The sequence below is a fragment of the Helianthus annuus genome, chromosome 16, assembly GCF_002127325.2.
Source record: "Helianthus annuus cultivar XRQ/B chromosome 16, HanXRQr2.0-SUNRISE, whole genome shotgun sequence".
Lineage (NCBI taxonomy): Eukaryota > Viridiplantae > Streptophyta > Magnoliopsida > Asterales > Asteraceae > Helianthus > Helianthus annuus.
The window spans coordinates 196,053,358-196,072,842 of record NC_035448.2 but is presented as its reverse complement, the minus strand read 5'-3'; the positions used below and the strand labels follow the sequence as shown (position 1 = coordinate 196,072,842).

The following is a 19,485-nucleotide window of genomic DNA, read 5'->3' as shown; positions in this document are numbered from 1 at the left end:
GATCGAGAACAAACCTAAACCTTGTTATACAAACTCACTAGCGAGTGCGGAATCCAAGCTAGCGAGCAAACCGGGATGATGCAAGAACAAACACAAGAACACACAAGACTCAACGATTAACACCACTTGTATTAATACGTAGAAAGTTTCCGGTTACAAGCACAATGTTTACAATCAGTTTGCAAACTCTCAAAGAGTGTGTGTGTGTGTGTTTCGGACAGAATGCTCTCCACTCTTGTCTTTCTCTCTAAGTGTGCATCTCTGTCTTTAAACACAACACTGCATGGGTATATATATACCCAGCCCATGATGTCTGGTCGAAGGATCCGATAGATGGTCCGAAGGATCATCTTTCGGATATAGTGCTTTCGAAGGATCAGTAAGGACCTCGAAAGATCACCTTTCGAGGTCTAATCATTCGAAGCATATCTTTCGAGCACCTCGAAGGATCAACAGTATCCTTCGAGGCTATCCTTCGATGCAGACAAACATATTACAACTTATTGGCCAAGTCAAACTAGGAGGATAGTTGACTTGGTCAACTTACAGACTAACTTAGGACATCGTTTACATACAGACCGAATATAGACAAAGTACAGACACAAGTGCACCAACAACATTGGGCCAGGTCTATATGCAAGATTTAAAGAGGTTTTGGGCCACAGACTGCTTAGTGCTTAATTAAACATGGATCGAATATCAAGGCTTTGGATTAGGCAAATAGCTGATGCAATTAATAGAATTTATTTTGGAATTCCAATCGTCCAATAAAATACCTTGTAAGTTACAAAATGTTCTTGTGCTATTTCTTGCCGGAATTTATTTCAGTATATGGATTCAATAGGATTTTTTGTTTCCTTCTCACTTCCAATGGTTTAATGCTTGGACTTGAAACGGTATCAGATCCGATCATCAACTCTTATTCGATTGAAATATGCTCTTAGTTTATTGTATTTTTTTTCTCTTGTGGAAGATATAACATTTCAGAGTAGAGTGGAAAACACATCGTCACATCCTCCAAGGTAATTTTATACACATCTAATTTATGCTTTTATATTTCTGCTATTTGATGAAAATTTGTTTAGTATCCGATTTTTTTTTCTTAGTAATAAATTCTTTATTCTTAGTGATTAATTAGGTGAACTGATTGATTAGGTAAATTGGTCAAATTGATTGTTTGATGAGGCTTGATTAGGTTGTTTTTTATTAGTTTATAGATTGATTAGGTGTTATATAAATTTAAAACCCAAAAAAATTGTAAAAGGGCCCCAGATTCTTTCTTCGTTTAGGGCCTCTAAAATAGTTGGACCGGCACTGATCATACTGAAAGCTATCTCAGTTCAATCTAGTTCGTTTTTAACCAAGGGTATAACTATCAAAAGTAAAAGTAGAGGGTATTACTAATAGTTGAAGGACGTTTTTGTAAGTTTGTTACATCATACAAAAATTATGCGTTAACGTCCAAAATGAGAAAAAAGCTGAAGACGGAGTTGGTTACAGTGGGTTGGAGCTTTTCGCCGGAAATAAAAAATGGGAACGAGAGACAGAGACAGAGATCTAGAACGACTGATCCCGGGGACCGGCTTCTCGGATATTATCGGTTCCCCGCTATCTCCATCAGATACTCCTCCCGGGGCCTCTCCCTCTCATAATTCCGGCAGAGAGGTCTTTTATTTATTATTATTTTTGTGCTTTGTGTTTCTGAAATTATATTAAAAACATCATGTGTGTATGATCTGATAAATATGAGGTTTTCCCTATGCTACAATTTTTTACTGATTTACATTGTTTTAAGTCGGATCACACCGGTGAAATATTTGAAAATTAAACTTGTTGTGATTATAAATTTGTTTGGCTTTAATCTTTTCATGTTTTAGAAGAATTTGGTAAGAATAATCCTCTACACTCACTCCTCAAATATCCAATGTGGGCCAAACACTTTTCTATGAGTGGAATGACTTCTGTTGCTACCAAAAACCACACTGTTGATGGCAAGGGAGTGAGCCGTCCGGTTTCCAAGAAGGCGTGATGTGTTTTCTCATTTGATCGGGCCATAATGCAAGTTACAACCACAAGTTAGAGGATCCACGGGCTTGAAGCAATGAAGCCCCATGAATACTCTAACGCGCAAGTCAACCGGGGCCACATTAGGAATCATGTGTATTGATGTAGCGTGTGAAATGATAATGAAGGATTGATCACGTTGATTCTGTGATAATATTCCCCAAACCCCCAAGTTCAACCCAAAAGGCAGAGAATTTGAAATGGTCAAATGATTATTGCAAAAACTGTTGAATGACCATCTGAGTTACATGTGGAGAACATAAATAAGAACCGAAATTTGAAACAAAAGGTAATGGGCCAAACACAAGCCCGAAAACATGAAAAAAACATAAAAGTTAAAACTGCTCGTAACTCCCATTAGAATGCGTTTTTTTGGGCAGAAACTTGGACAAGGCCCTTCCGGTTCCCTGCCACGACGTGCTCTTCGTTTCAAGCTTTGATTTGACTGGTCGAACGCCTAAAACGGAGACTCGTAGCCAAAGTTATGGTCGTTTTCGTAAATCACCATTGAAAGCTCGATCATGGGCCTCCTTAAATGTCATGGCTCAATCATCCACACATCATGATTCATTGAGAGAGCTTATATAGAGAAAACAACCTTAATGGGCAGGCTTATCTTGGGCTTACTAAAATGAAGCCCACTTGGGTTGGGCCTAACCTGTGGGCTTTGGTCCAATTATGCTGATATCTCATCAACTTCACCTGTTGCCTTTTAAAAGCCAAAATCTGGTGTGAGATTCTCCATCCAATCCAAAAACAGGACCATTCTTTGAGCTCAAGGATCAAACTGATCACTTTTTTTACTTTCAGATAATATGTGCTGTAAGATATTATCGTTAATCGATCAAACACTCAAATTGATTGATGATCCTAATAAACAAACATATATGTAACTTTGCAACTATACAATGAGTTATGTGGATCCTTAATGATTAAAGTTTGTAGGAGGAAAGGTTAAAACAGTGTTGTTCTGTCTTAATTACTTGTGCAGGCATGTATAAAGGTAATTCGCAGCTGGGCTTCAAAAAAGTTTATTACTGGATGGTATTAATTATTCATATTCTTGTTTCATCCATAAGTTAATATTATAGTATCATTACAGAAATATATACATGTTTGTTTGCCAGTTGGTTACTAATAATTTATTGGTTTGCAGTGTCATTTTATCTCCCATAGCCATTACATTTTATGTGACTTGGTGGTTCATTCAACTTGGGGACTGGATCTTCTCCCCGATTTACGTTCTTTTGGGAATTAATATATTCGGTTAGTATTGTTTTCACATAAGCATTGTGCACAGTAGCATGATAACATCCTTGTTCACATAATGATCCTTTTCTTTTCAAATGCCAATAAAATAAAATGATCGCCTATCAAATCATAATATTGTTGAGAAACCTCAATACCTATTCACCATTTGATCCCTTGGTAAAAAAAAGTTAATAGCCATGCTTTACTTGACCTTTTAATATCTTGACCTTCTATAACAAACTAATGTGTTTTCTGCCAATTTGGCTGAGTTGTTGTGCTGAACTTGTCAGATTTTTTATATATTTCTGAGTAAAATACTAAAATGGTCCCCGAGTTTAGGTCACTTTTGCTACTTCAGTCAAAAAAATAAACTTTTTGTATCTGGGTCCCTGAGGTTTCGTTTTTGTTGTCATTTTCATCTAATTTACAAACTGGGTTAGAATTTTCTGCTAACTTCTCCCCCCTTTTTTGTTGTTTTCCTCATTTAATTAAAATATACGATGGCATAAAATGGCGATTATGCCCTTCATTTAAATGAGGAAAACGACAAAAAAAAAAAAAAAAAGTTAACAGAAAATTCTAACCCAGTTTGCTAATTGGATGAAAATGGCAAAGAAAAATGAAACATCAGGGACCCAGATTTAAAAAGTTTCATTTACTCTATATTTCTTGAACCAATCTTTACTGAATAGTTTAGCTTCTTTTCAGGTCTTGGATTCATTACTACCATCACATTCATCTTTTTGGTGGGTGTGTTCATGTCATCATGGTTGGGCTCTTCTCTTCTCAGTTTGGGAGAATATATAATCAAAAAGATGCCTCTCATGAGTTATATTTACACTGCATCTAAGCAAATCAGTGCAGCCATCTCACCAGGTAAGTCCCTCAATCTAATCATTTCTTGTCCCACTTTATAAAAACTTGTATAAATAACTGACTTTTGTTGACTTTCAACCGAGTTTTAGCTAGTTTTTAACCATATGACACGTTAAAGATAATATCTTTTCTAGGACAAGGCTCACATGCTTTTAAGGAAGTTGCAATTATAAAACACCCAAGTGTTGGAGAATACGCGATTGGATTCATAACATCAACTGTTATACTTAGGAAAAGCACAGGTGCCGAAGAGCTATGTTGCGTGTATGTCCCAACCAACCACCTTTACCTCGGCGATATTGTACTTGTGAATTCCAAAGATGTCATGAAGCCCAATATCTCAGTTCGAGAAGGGATAGGTATTACGGGTTCACTATTTAGTTACCATTTTTAGTATTGCTAAGTTGAATATAAAAGTTTGGTGATAAATGAAAACTCTGTTTTTTTATTTGCAGAGATTATAATCTCGGGAGGCATGTCGATGCCAAATATGTTAATCACAAAGGACTCGCAGCGCATTCGGTCTATGAGTCTTGAGAAGTTTTCTGTTCCACATGTATAATATGAGTGTAAACTTTAAAAGCTTCATAACATAGAGATGGGGCTAATGTGTTGGAGAGATACAATGAACAGAAATGTAAAACATTTAGTTTTAACTTTTAAGTGTTTTAGAGTATTTTTAATCATACTTTAAAAGCTTTATAACCAAAATGTTGGATACATGGTGGTGATATGCAGGCGCGACTCCACTTTTTGTAAGGCCTGCCGCGAAATAAAAAATTGAGGTCTCTTTCGAATTTTATTTATTAACCTTTCTCCTTTGAAGGATCGCCAATATTGTTTTGTTCATTATTCTTTGCGGTTGTTACTATTAACGTATAATTGTATTTTATGTGTATTGATCTTGTATTAACTAGTTTCCTATTATCTTGGTCAACTCTCCTCAATTAGAGTAGTGATTTATGTAAACTTTGTATATATGTTAATGCATTGATCCCTCATGAATTGTGAGGTTGATTTTTCATATTGTTACATGGTATCAGCCAAAATACACGATCTTCCCTCTTCAAACCCTAAAATCCGTCTCCTTCCCTCTTCACCATGGCCGACACCTCTGCTTCCTCCTCATTGGATTCTCTATCGATGAGCACTCTTCTCCACCTTGTTACTCTCAAACTAACCCGTACAAACTATTTGGTTTGGAAGAATCATATGCTCCCCATATTTGCCTTCCAAAACCTTCTTGGTCACATTGATGGAACTCTCTCCTCGCCATCCGAAACCATTACAAAGGATGATAAAACTGTTCCTAACCCGGCTGTTCTTCCCTGGAAAGCCCAGGATCAAAAAGCCGTGATTATTCTCAATGCCTCACTCACCGAGGAGGTTGCATCGGAAGTGCTTGGAATATCCGGTGCGAGGCAAATCTGGCTGGCTCTTGAGTCCGTTCAGCAATTCTTCAGTTGAACGTATGTACTCTTTACGTGATCAGTTGCGTCAACTCTCCAAAGGTACGGCTTCGGTTTCTGAGTATAGCCGAAAATTCAAGACAATTTGCGACCAACTTGCAGCAATCGGTCAACCACCATTGGAGATGGATAAGTTCCATTGGTTCCTGTGCGGTCTTGGCCCGTCTTTTGAAAACTTCTCTGTTGCTGTTCGTAATATCAAACTGATTCCGCCATTCTGTGATTTGGTTACTCAAGCTGAGAGCCACGAAATCTTCGTGCAATCCCTCCACGGGTCTTCTCAACCAGCTGCAGCCTTTACGGCTCAGCATAATCGCCCCTCTCGTGGCCGATCTTCATACCGTGGGTACAGTAATCGTGGTGGTCAGTCATCGGGTCGTGGTCGTGGGTTTGAAAAGCGTTCTCCAACTTGCCAAATATGCAAAACTAGTGGTCATTTGGCCACTGCTTGTCCAGGTCTTCAAAAATTTGCTAGAAACAAATTTCCTTCTTCTGATGAATCCTTGGCAAAAGCATTTCATGCCCAATGTCGCGTAACTAATAACTCTCCCGACTGGAATGTAGACTCGGGAGCCACGGATCATATGACCCCGGAATTCGATTCACTGCATCACTCCACTCCTTATCAAGGTAATGCTAGTGTCATCTTTGGTAATGGTAAGTCATTGCCCATTACACATACGGGAACGTCCCTTATTTCCGATCATTTTAAATTACGTGATGTTTTGGTTATTCCTAATCTGACGAAGAAATTGCTATCTGTCAGTAAGTTAACATCCGATTACCCGGTTAATGTCCTTTTATCTCAACCATTCTTTTATATTCAGGATCGGAGAACAAAAAGAACGCTAGCTAGTGGAGTTTGTGAAAATGGCCTTTACGTGTTGAAGGAAGCCCCCCAAGCCTTACTTGCTTCAGTTTCTAACCGAGCTTCGTATGAACTGTGGCATGCTCGTTTAGGCCATGTTACTTTTGATTCTATTTCTGTTTTGAATAAACTTGGGGTTTTATCTGTTACTTCTGTTTTACCTAAACCGAATATTTGCACGTCTTGCCAACTTGCAAAGGGGCAACGACTTCCTTTTGATATTAATGTTAAACGATCTTTGCATCCATTAGATCTTATTCATTGTGATCTTTGGGGACCATCTCCGGTTCATTCTAAAGACGGTTACTTATATTATGTGGTATTTATTGATGATTATTCCAGGTTCACGTGGTTTTATCCACTAAAAACAAAAACGGGTTTCTATACTGTTTTGCCTACTTTTATTAATCTTGTGCAAACGCAATGTGAAAGGAAAATCAAAGTATTTCAAAGTGATGGTGGTTCGGAGTTTGTAAACCACACGGTCCGAAAAATTTTCGAGGATAATGGCACTTTCCATCGGTATTCATGCCCTTACACTCCGCAACAAAATGGCCGTGCCGAGAGGAAGCATAGACATATTGTTGAAACGGGTCTCGCTATGCTCTTCAATGCTCACGTTCCCGCAAATTATTGGGTGGATGCTTTTACATCGGCTACTTTCATTATCAATCGGCTTCCAACCCCATTATTGGATAATAAATCACCATTTGAAACACTCTTTAATTGTACACCGAAATATGCTAACTTTCGCGTTTTCGGTTGCCAAGTGTTTCCATACTTGCGGGATTATTCCAAACACGAGCTAGAACCTGGAAGTATCCCGTGCATTTTCATCGGTAATAGCTCGCAATACAAAGGCTATCGGTGTTTAGACCCTTCTACATCACGTGTTTATATCACGCGCCATGCTCGGTTTAATGAATTGTTTTTCCCATTTAAAGGGGCGGCCAACATTAAGAGTATATCAACTCTTGATATCTCAACTTTTTTGGAGGAATCTTTGCCCATAAAGGTACCGGAAACCACAGACCCGAAATCCCATAACTCATCCAACACTTCTAAATCTGTCCCAACACCTTGTACCTTATGCGACCCAACCCCACTTAACCTTCAACCAACAGATAATAACCCACCACCACCCAATAGCCCTCTACCTAATATTAATCTTCACCAAGCCCAGAGCCCAATACCAAGCTGCCCTACCATGCCCTCCTCAGCCCAACCTGCCGAGCCCATCAATTTACCTCACCAAATCAATAACCAACCACCAAACGAAACTCAATCTGCGGCCCAACCTGAAGCTGAATCTATTTCGGCTTCGACTCAGCAAATTAACCAAACTTCCTCCACTTCCACTCACCATATGACTACCCGCTCCAAGGCAGGTATCTTTAAACCAAAGCATCTTGCCAATCTAGCTTCTCTCACCACTCATCCTTTGCATATTGCCTTAGCTGCAATCACTGAACCACGGGGTTTTAAAACTGCATCTAAGGACCCTAAGTGGGTTCAAGCGATGAATGAAGAACTTGATGCCTTAAATCACAATAAAACTTGGACGTTGGTACCGCGTCCTTCCTCCACAAACATTGTTGGATCTAAGTGGGTCTATCGAATTAAGTATCATTCCGATGGGTCGATTGAGCGATACAAAGCTCGTTTAGTGGCACAAGGTTACACTCAAATACCGGGTCTTGATTTCTCTCACACATTTAGTCCTGTTGTGAAAGCCTCCACTGTTCGCATTGTTCTTTCACTTGCGGTTTTAAACCAATGGAAATTGCACCAACTTGATGTCAAAAATGCGTTTTTGAATGGCACCTTAAATGAGACCGTTTTTATGGAACAACCACCGGGTTTCGTCAATCCAAACTTCCCGAACCATGTGTGCAAGCTCTCCAACGATTTATACGGCCTTAAGCAAGCACCTCATGCTTGGTTTCAACGCCTAAGTACATTTTTACTATCTTATGGTTTCTCATGTAGCCGGTCTGACACTTCTTTATTTGTTTATCGGCGCCAATCTTGCACCATGTATCTACTTGTGTACGTAGATGATCTAATCCTCACGGGAAATGACGAGTCGTTAGTTGGTGATTTTATTATTCGGCTCAACAGTGAGTTCGCCACCAAAGATTTGGGTGATCTCAATTACTTCCTTGGATTGGAAGTCGCCTACACCGATGACGGTATTTTTCTCACCCAATCTAAGTATGCCACGGATATTTTGAAACGAGTCGACCTTTATGACTCAAAACCAATTGCGACTCCTTTAGCACTACATGAGTCATTTGTTTCAACAGGGGATCCGTTTTCTGATCCAACTCTCTTTCGTTCGTTAGTCGGTGCCTTACAATATTTAACAATCACAAGACCGGACCTTTCTTATGCGGTGAATCAGGTATCTCAGTTTCTGCATGCTCCCACTATTGATCATTTCAAATCGGTCAAAAGGATTCTCCGTTATGTGAAAGGTACTTTGTCCTTTGGTCTCATTTTTAGTCGCCCAACTCGATCCTCGCTAATTGGGTATTCCGATGCTGACTGGGCTTGTTGTCTTGAGACTCGTCGCTCCACATACAGTTATTCAATATTTTTGGGGGGGGGGGGGTAACTTAGTTTCTTGGAGTGCTAAGAAACAACCGACTGTTTCCCGATCAAGTTGCGAATCTGAGTATCGGGCTATGGCTAATACAGCAGCAGAGATTGTGTGGATCACTCATTTGCTTCAAGAGCTTAATGCCTTGCCTCCGGATCGGCCCACTCTCTTGTGTGATAACAAGAGCGCCCTCTTCATGACTCAAAACCTAGTTTCCCATAAGAGGGCAAAACATATTGATTTGGATTGCCACTTTATTCGGGAGCTAGTCACTTCTGGTAATAATAAACAAGAAATAGACAATGTAAAAAGGTTGTTACAATCTGAGTTTAAAATCAAAGATTTGGGTTTGTTGAAGTTCTTTCTGGGAATTGAAGTTATTAAAACTACGGAAGGGATTTGCCTATCTCAGAGAAAGTATTGTATGGACTTGCTGAATGAATTCGGTATGAGTGGATGTAAGCATGTTTCATGCCCTATTGAACCAAACTACGTTGTTACAAACTTGTGTAAAAAAGAAGAAGCTAACTTTGTTAATGTTAATGAATATCAAAGGCTTATTGGGAAACTAATTTACTTATCTCATACCAGACCTGACATAGCATATGCTGTTCATTTTCTTTCTCAATATATGCATAAGCCAACTTCGGCTCACTCTCAAATTGCTTTTAAATTGCTGAGGTATTTGAAAGGAGCACCTGATGCTGGTTTAATGTTTAAAAAGGGTGATAGTTTTGAGTTGTCCGCTTATGCGGACTCAGATTGGGCAAAGTGTATTGATAGTAGAATATCTGTTACAGGCTTTTGTATATTTTTGTGAAAATCCTTAATCTCCTAGAAAAGCAAAAAACAAAGTGTCGTATCTAGATCCTCTGCTGAAGCAGAATACAGATCTATGTGCGCTGCTTTGTGCGATGTAATGTGGCTAGTAAATGTGTTACAAGAATTACAAGTTAAAATTGAATTGCCCGTTGAGTTAAAATGTGATAATACTGCTGCTCTGTCCATAGCAGCAAATCCGGTCTTTCATGACAACACTAAACATTTTGAAATCGACCTGTTTTTCCTTCGTGAAAAAATCGTGTCTGGAATGGTCAAAACCGTTGGTGTTTCTTCTTTGGATCAGTATGCAGATTTGTTCACTAAAGGTCTTCAACCAGCTGATCATCAAAAAATGTGTAAGTCTTTAGGTCTCTCTAATCCTTTTGGTATTAAAATTGAGAGGGGGGGGGGGTGTTAAAGACATTAACATATCTCAGTTTTAATATCCTATTTCTTTGTTATGTTTTAATTTTTTTCTTTTTTGTTGCAAGGGTCTATGGGTATTCTTTAGTCTGCCTTTTATTGGGCTGCTGGTTGCTGAATGGGTTGCTTGTTGCTGGACTGTTTTTAGTTGTTGCTGGGCTGTCTTTTACTTGTTGTCTGGGCTGCCTTTTAGTTTGATTCAAGGTGCTTTCCAGGCTCTCCTTGGCTGGTATTTTATAGGCGTATCAAGAGCTGTCCATATCTTTTCCTTTTGTGAATTTTTGGGATCCCCATAAAAGGAAAGCTGCCCTACGTCTTCTATCATCAGCTCATTCACCTTTTAATCTTTTAATTTCTTTGTTCTTCTTACAAGTTGTTCGTAAGAATTCATTAAGTTTCTGTACTATCATCACAGTGATTTCTTTCATTTAAATTAGTGAACCTGTGATGACAAGAACATTTGTATGTTGAGTTCGTGTGCAAATAAAGTTCCTGCAGTTCGATTCTATCTCTGATCTTGAGTTTCTGACATGGTATCAGAGCTCAAAAGGTGATTCACGATTTCTTGGTGTCTTTCCGCTGCTGATTACTGTCGTTTATCCGGAGCTCTGAAATTAGGGTTTCTGATCTTCATCGGATCTGGATTGTTCAGTTGATCGGCTGTTCCGCTGTTCGTGGTGCAGATCTTGCTCTCTTTGTCTCACAGTCTGTAACCCTAAGCGAAGGTTACAACTGTGAGTTGTTTCTTGGCGAACCCTAACTTGGGAAAACCCCTCGGTGAGATCTTTCTTATTTTTCTCCTCGCTAGTGTCAAGTTGTAAGTAAAAGGCTCCTGCACTAAGACCTGTGCTGGCACCTATTGAGTGACGAACCAGCGATCGGGAACACTGGTGCAGTTTCGCTGACTCTTTACTTCTGTTTCTCTTTATTTCTCTCTGTTTGTTGGTGTCCTATTAATTATCTACTTGTTGTCTTGGTGTTATTTGTCTGTGACTGGTTTTTGCTGGGCTTGTGTTTATTTCTATCTTCTTGTTTACTGTGCTAATTTTCTATAGATAATACAAACAAGTCCGAGTCATCTGTCACTTTAGTTAGCAAACTTGATGCTAGTGATCCACTTTATTTGCATGCCAGTGATTCTAGTGGTCTTACTGTTGTTAATATCAAGTTGAAAGGAACAGAAAATTATGTGGTTTGGTCGAATGCTATGCATCTTGCTTTAATGGCTAAGAATAAATTAGGGTTTATTGATGGATCCTGTAAAAGGTCAACTACAGATGATGTCTTAGCTAATCAGTGGGATAGGTGCAATTCAATTGTTCTAACTTGGATTTTAAACTCTGTCTCTGATGAACTATATGTTGGTCAAGTTTATTCTAAACTTGCATCTGAGGTGTGGGACGATCTTAAGGAAACTTACAATAAAATAAATGGCTCGGTTGTCTTTGGCTTATTTCAAAAAATTAACTCTGTCAGTCAAAATGGTGCTAATGTTTTTGAATATTATCACAAAATTAATACTATGTGGAAACAATTTGACGCTATGCTGCAACTGCCTTCTTGTACTTGTCAAGCTTCTACTAAGTTCAATGAATTTAATCATTTAATTAAACTTATGCAGTTCTTGATGGGATTAGATGACGTTTATCAACCAGTTAGAACAAATCTTTTAACAAGAGATCCTCTTCCAACTGTCAAAACTGCCTTTTCTATAATATCTAGAGAGGAATCTCATAGGGACTCAAATAGTTCCTCTAAGGTTCCTAATGTTAGATTTGCTGCTAAAACTAATCAATTCAATGAAAATAAAAAAACGTTTTACCAAAGGTTCTAATCCCAACTTGAAGTGCACTCACTGTAATAAAATAGGTCATGTAGTGGATAAATGCTTTGAGCTTCATGGTTACCCATCTAATTTTAGACCACGACCTAATCAGAATAACAATCAATGGTCCAAGCCTAATAATTCTGCTAATTCTTCTATAAACAGTACTGTTAATCACTCTGTTAGTGACAAATCTGCTAGCAATTCTTTGAATTCTCTTACTTCAGATCAGTTCACTAAACTTCTTGACTTGCTTAATGAGAAAAAGACTAATGATGGGCCTAAGACAAATGTTGGAGGTAAATGTCATAATGTGATCTCATCTTTAGATTGTTACAAGAGGTCTTATTGTTTTAACAGTAAATCTTGGTCTCAAAATAATATGAGTTGGATTATTGATTCTGGTGCTAATCAGCACATGATCATGTCTAGTGAAAATATGTTTAATAAAGTTGATGTTTCTGATTATAACATAACGGTCAAACACCCTAATGGTACTGATGCTAAAGTCACTATAATAGGTTGCTACAAATTATCCAACTCTGTTATCTTAAGAGATGTCTTTGTGGTCCCTGAATATTGTGTCAACTTAATCTCTGTGCATAAATTAGCAAAGGATAATCAACTTAGGGGGTGTTTGGTTCGCAAGAATTTAATGGAATTTAAGTGAATTGGAATTTGAATTCCATCTCTTAATATGTTTGGTTCACAGAATTTGATGGAATTGGAATCTCAATTCCAATCTTCATGTGTTTGGTTGACAATGGAATTTGAATTGGAATTAGCATGAATTCCTTTAAATTCCTTTATGTGAAGGAATTCAAAATCCTTCCTATATATGAAGGAATTAAAGTATTTTCATTGGAATGTTTGACCGTTTCGACCCGCACCGGTTTCGATCTGAACCGTTTTGACCCGTACCGTTTCGACACGAACCGTTTCGACACGAACACAAGTCGTTTCTACGCGAACCGTTCCGACACAAACCGTTTCTACGCGAACTGTTCCGACCCGTACCGTTTCGAATCGAACCGTTTTGACGCGAACCGTTTCGACCCGTACCGTTTTGAATCGAACCGTTTTGACGTGAACTGTTTCTACCCGTACCGTTTCGACGCAAACCGTTTCTACACGAACCGTTTAACCCGTGCCGTTTCGAATCAAACCGTTTTGACCCGAGCCGTTTCGCCCCGTACCGTTTAGTCGCGATGAGAATCGAATAGTCAAAAGGTTATTGAGCTGTTTTGACTTGTGACAATCAAGTCAACACCCAATAAACGTTCAGCACTATGATTTAAGAAATTAAAATCATGCTCACAATCATATTGACAATCTAGCCCGTTCTCTTAGGAAAAAAAGGAAAATTGTCCCGACTCAATTTCGACACGAACCGATTCGACGCGAACCGTTTTGACCCGTACCGTTTCGATCCGAACCGGGAGTTGTGGGTGACGCGGTGATGGATTCCAATTCATTTGACAACCAAATACAACAAAAATGCAATTGAGATTCCAATTCCAACAATTTCCAATTCCAATTGGAATGTTTAAAATCCAAATCCAATTACTTCAAATTCTAATTCCTATACAAATTCCAATTCCAATTCCAAAACATTCCGTGGACCAAACGCCCCCTTAGGGTTGTGTTTGATGAAGATACTTGTTATATTCAGGATTTGTACTTAAAGAAAACCCTGGTGACTGGTAGACAAACTGATGGTCTTTATTTCTGTGGTAATTCTTTCAATTATGTGATTGCCTGTTTTAATAAAGCTGAAACTATAAAGCTCTGGCACTCAAGACTTGGTCATCCTGCTGATCAAGCCTTAAATGTTTTAAATCTTAAAACCGATAAAGCTAATATTGATCCCTGTGAAGTTTGTCATAAAGCAAAACAACACAGGGTCCATTTCCCTTTAAGTGAACACAAAACCTCTAAAGTAGGTGATTTAATTCACTTAGATGTGTGGGGTCCCTATAAGGTCTCAAGCATAGAAGGATTCAAATATTTTCTCACCGTTGTAGATGATTACTCTAGGTCCGTTTGGGTATATCTAATGAAATCTATAGTTGAAGTTTTTGAAAACATTCAAAGTTTTTATAATCTTGTGAAAACTCAATTTGAAGTTAATATTAAGGCTTTTAGAAGTGACAACGGAACTGAATTTGTTAACTCTCAAATGTCCAACTTTGTTAATACACATGGGATCATTCACCAAACATCTTGTGCTTACACTCCTCAACAAAATGGTGTTGTTGAGAGGAAGCACAGACATTTACTCAATGTTGCTAGAGCTCTATTGTTTCAGTTAGGTGTGCCTTTAAAATTCTGGTCTGAATGTGTTCTCACTGCTTCGTACTTAATTAACAGGACACCATCTTCTGTGTTAAATGGTAAAACACCTTATGAGTTGATTTTTGGGTTTGAACCTTCTCTCAGTCACTTGAAGATTTTTGATTGCTTATGCTTCTTTACTGTCTTAAATAATCCTGATAAACTTGATGAAAAAGCTGAAAAATGTATTTTTTATGGGGTATTCAAACTTAAAAAAGGGTTACAAAGTTTGGAGTCTAAATCAAAAGAAATTTACCTTCTCTAGGGATGTCAGCTTTCATGAAAATGTTTTTCCCTATAAAACTAAGTAGTTTTCAAAATCTGATCTAGACAACACTGAATCTTTAAATAATTCAAATTTCTTTGATCTTTTTTATTCTTCAAGTGACATAAATCCCGATGATGATGATGAGAAGGTGGAAACTGATTCAGCTGCTGAGACTCAGCAACGCAGTAGTTCAAGTGAATCAACACCTCATGTTGATACTCAGCAGTCATCCTCTGGTAATGACATGGCTGACAATCAACATGTGGATGAACCTGAACCTAATCTTGTGAGGGTTGAGTCCAGTAACAGCAATGAAGAATCAAACCTTCCTGAGGGTATTCATACCACCACTAGGAAATCCACTAGGTCTGTGTCTATTCCAAAAAAAATTGGTGACTACGTGGTCGAAGGCAAGGTTAAGTTCGGTTATGAGAGAGTCGTTAATTATGCTAACCTGTCTCCTGAAAATGTGTGTTTTGCCTCTAATGTTAATAAAATACTTGAACCTAGTTCATATCAAGAAGTTATTAAGGATAGTAACTGGGTAAATGCAATGAATGAAGAGCTCAGTGCTCTTCATGAAAGTAAAACTTGGTCCGTTGTTGAACTTCCTAAAGGCAGAAAGCCTATAGGTTATAAGTGGGTCTTTAAGGTTAAATATAAATCAAATGGAGAAGTCAAGAGATATAAAGCTAGGTTGGTTGCTAAAGGGTTTAATCAAAGAGAAGGCATAGATTTTGATGAAACATTTTCACCGGTTGTGAAAATGGTTACTATTAGGTGTATAATCAGCCTATCTGTTCAAAACGATTGGCCTCTTTATCAACTAGATGTTAATAATGCATTTCTTTATGGAAATATAAAAGAAGAAGTTTACATGACTATACCTGATGGTTTGAATGCCTGTCATCATAATAAAGTTTGCAAATTAAATAAATCTTTATACGGGTTAAAGCAAGCTCCACGAATGTGGAATGAAAAACTCGTGAATGTGCTCTTGAAAATTGGTTTTCTATAAGTCAAAATGTGATTATTCTATGTTTATTAAATTTGATAATAATGTGTTCATTGTTATGTTAGTTTATGTGGACGATATTATTTTAACTGGTAATAATAAACAAGAAATAGAGAATGTAAAAAGGTTGTTACAATCTGAGTTTAAAATCAAAGATTTGGGTTTGTTGAAGTTCTTTCTGGGAATTGAAGTTATTAAAACTACGGAAGGGATTTCCCCATCTCAGAGAAAGTATTGTATGGACTTGCTGAATGAATTCGGTATGAGTGGATGTAAGCATGTTTCATGCCCTATTGAACCAAACTACGTTGTTACAAACTTGTGTAAAAAAGAAGAAGCTAACTTTGTTAATGTTAATGAATATCAAAGGCTTATTGGGAAACTAATTTACTTATCTCATACCAAACCTGACATAGCATATGCTGTTCATTTTCTTTCTCAATATATGCATAAGCCAACTTCGGCTCACTCTCAAATTGCTTTTAAATTGCTGAGGTATTTGAAAGGAGCACCTGGTGTTGGTTTAATGTTTAAAAAGGGTGATAGTTTTGAGTTGTCCGCTTATGCGGACTCAGATTGGGCAAAGTGTATTGATAGTAGAAGATCTGTTACAGGCTTTTGTATATTTCTGGGAAAATCCTTAATCTCCTGGAAAAGCAAAAAACAAAGTGTCGTATCTAGATCCTCTGCTGAAGCAGAATACAGATCTATGTGCGCTGCTTTGTGCGAGGTAATGTGGCTAGTAAATGTGTTACAAGAATTACAAGTTAAAATTGAATTGCCCGTTGAGTTAAAATGTGATAATACTGCTGCTCTGTCCATAGCAGCAAATCCGGTCTTTCATGACAAAACTAAACATTTTGAAATCGACCTGTTTTTCCTTCGTGAAAAAATCGCGTCTCGAATGGTCAAAACCGTTGGTGTTTCTTCTTTGGATCAGTATGCAGATTTGTTCACTAAAGGTCTTCAACCAGCTGATCATCAAAAAATGTGCAAGTCTTTAGGTCTCTCTAATCCTTTTGGTATTAAAACTGAGGGGGGTGTTAAAGACATTAACATGTCTTTGTTATGTTTTAATTTTTTTCTTTTTTGTTGCAAGGGTCTACGGGTCTTCTTTGGTCTGCCTTTTATTGGGCTGCTTGTTGTTGAATGGGCTGCTTGTTGCTGGACTGTTTTTAGTTGTTGCTGGGTTGTCTTTTACTTGTTGTATGGGCTGCCTTTTAGTTTGATTCAAGGTGCTTTCCAGGCTGTCCTTGGCTGGCATTTTATAGGCGTATCAAGAGCTGTCCATATCTTTTCCTTTTGTGAATTTTTGGGATCCCCATAAAAGGAGAGCTGCCCAACGTCTTCTATCATTAGCTCATTCACCTTTTCATCTTTTAATTCCTTTGTTCTTCTTACAAGTTGTTCGTAAGAATTCATTAAGTTTCTGTACTATCATCACAGTGATTTCTTTCATTTAAATTTAAATTAGTGAACCTGTGATGACAAGAACATTTGTGTGTTGAGTTCGTGTGCAAATAAAGTTCCTGCAGTTCGATTCCATCTCTGATCTTGAGTTTCTGACAAATCATCGGTCTCCCAATCTCGTTAAGACCCACGAATTTAGTCAAGCTTGGTATATAAAGCTCAGTCTCGAGCTCGTTTGTTATATAAGCTCCAATGTAAGTTTGAGCTTGGGCTTTAGCTCGTTTTAGTTAGTCTCATTCCGAGTTTTTAACAAGCCGGTTTCAAGTAGCTCACTAGCAACTAGGCTCGTTTACACCCCGACTCCTCATCCCCACCCTAGCATTCTAGTAAGTGGACTAGCTACAAATAACAAATAACAAACACAAAAATTTGGGCAAAGTGATAGAGTTTTATGAAGTTAAAAAGTGGACTAGCTACAAATTTTAAATTACAAACACAAATTTGGGCAAAGTGATAGAATTTTGTGAAGTTAAGAAAGATGGTTGTCTCATAAGGGATGAGATCCTAGTGTATGAAATGAATGTTTCAAAATATGGTGTTCAAAATCCGATTTAAAACCATTCGCGATCGTAGGATTTTTTTCAATCATTCAAACTTCGAAATGTCCAAACCTCAAGAACGATTTGATTTATGGTTTATACCCTCATACACATAAAATCAAACCATAATGTTGGGTTGTATTCCAATTCTCTTAGACACATAAGAATACATATATTAATTAGGATCACACTTTTAGTTAATTAAAGGGAAAATGTAAATACTAATTTAGTCACTATATTCAAACAAAAGATCATCACAACTTTGTAAAAACAACAACACACATTGCATTGAACACACAACAATCAAACTATATAAAACTCCATGCGTCACAAACTCAACACACATCTCAACCAAAGCACTGATCACCAGGAACCGGGACCGGACCGGGAATCGAACCCTGCTGATAAAACTGCAGTCCAAACACCACCAAGATGGCCACCAACGACAAGTAAGATAACCCTTCAACGGCACCCAACAATCCAAACGGCCCATTAGGCAAACCCGAACCGGTTTTCGACTTAGTATACAAAGACCAGCCCACAATGCCCACCACCACCAAGTAACTGACCCCTTCCAATGCACCAATGGACCCTCCAGGACCCGGTGGCAGCCCGCAGCCGGTGGTCTTAAGGGTGTAAAGAGACCAGCCAATAACCGGGTTGGCGATTAAGCCACCGGCTATTGCTAGTGTTTCAGTAACTCCGGTGGTGGACACTTGGTCGTCGGTTTGTTTGGCCATGGATATGACGGTGGCATGGCGGCGATGTTGGTGGTGGAGATAGCATTGGGAGATGGTGGGTGTGGAACAAAGGGATCGGAGTAACATGTTTGAGAGATGAGGTGATGGAGATAAGGGAGTTTGTGTTTGGTTGTTTTTTGTGTTTTAAGGATGTGTGATGGATGGTTGGAGTGTGTGACATGTAATAAAAGATACTTTTTTTTATCCAATATATGTGTTTGATGAGATCATTTTAGGGATGTGAAAAAAGAAATTCAATTCTTAAAGGGTTGGATATGTAACTATGTAAGATGTCGTTTGATTCATGGAATTTTATTGAAGTAACTAGTTATTTTAATCTCGCGCGTTGCGGCGGGACCCAATGACTATAAAAGGCGTGTCAGCAACGGCAAACAGATACCGAATATCAAAATATAAATAAAATGACGCGGTAAGGATAGTCACTCCGTCATAAGAGAAACGATTTTAAATAACCTAATATATAATAATAGGACCCACACGTCATACACGTTGGAAATTCAGTTGTTTTCAGTTCAGTTATTACGGTGCTAACACGTTAAAATATGGATGAGCTCGGTACCGGTAACGGCAGCGAAAGTACCGATCCGGAAAATCATCGAAATTAGGTACCGGCACCGAAAATGCTCGGTACAATACGGTATGGTATTTGAAGGTAAAAATCAATAAATACAGGTATGGTGCTAGACCGGTGTCGAACTGAAAGTAACGATTCTGAAAACGCCAACAGGTGGGTACCAAATTGGTACTGAAAATGATTTGGTATAGTAAATTTGGTACCGATACGATACCGGTTCATTTACAGGATTTGATACGTTTGCTCATTAATATTCTAAATATCCAAGTTAATTTTACATGCTACAATTCATTCATTACAGAAAAAGACAAAAAAGAAAGCAAA

General features: G+C 38.1%; 2 protein-coding genes across 2 annotated transcripts; one reads left to right on the top strand and one right to left on the bottom strand.

Annotated features, from left to right (window-relative positions):
• The first annotated feature begins 1,382 nt into the window (after positions 1-1,382).
• Positions 1,383-4,911, top strand: LOC110915259 (protein LIKE COV 3). Its single transcript, XM_022159927.2, has 6 exons — positions 1,383-1,665; positions 3,056-3,108; positions 3,221-3,330; positions 4,024-4,191; positions 4,326-4,550; positions 4,647-4,911. Exons 1-6 carry the CDS (start codon positions 1,531-1,533, stop codon positions 4,751-4,753), a joined length of 798 nt encoding a protein of 265 aa, XP_022015619.1. The 5' UTR covers positions 1,383-1,530; the 3' UTR covers positions 4,754-4,911.
• Positions 4,912-17,946: 13,035 nt separating this feature from the next.
• Positions 17,947-18,725, bottom strand: LOC110915256. Its single transcript, XM_022159924.2, has one exon. The coding sequence runs from the start codon at positions 18,651-18,653 to the stop codon at positions 18,174-18,176; it is 480 nt and encodes a 159-aa protein (XP_022015616.1). The 5' UTR covers positions 18,654-18,725; the 3' UTR covers positions 17,947-18,173.
• Positions 18,726-19,485: the final 760 nt, after the last annotated feature.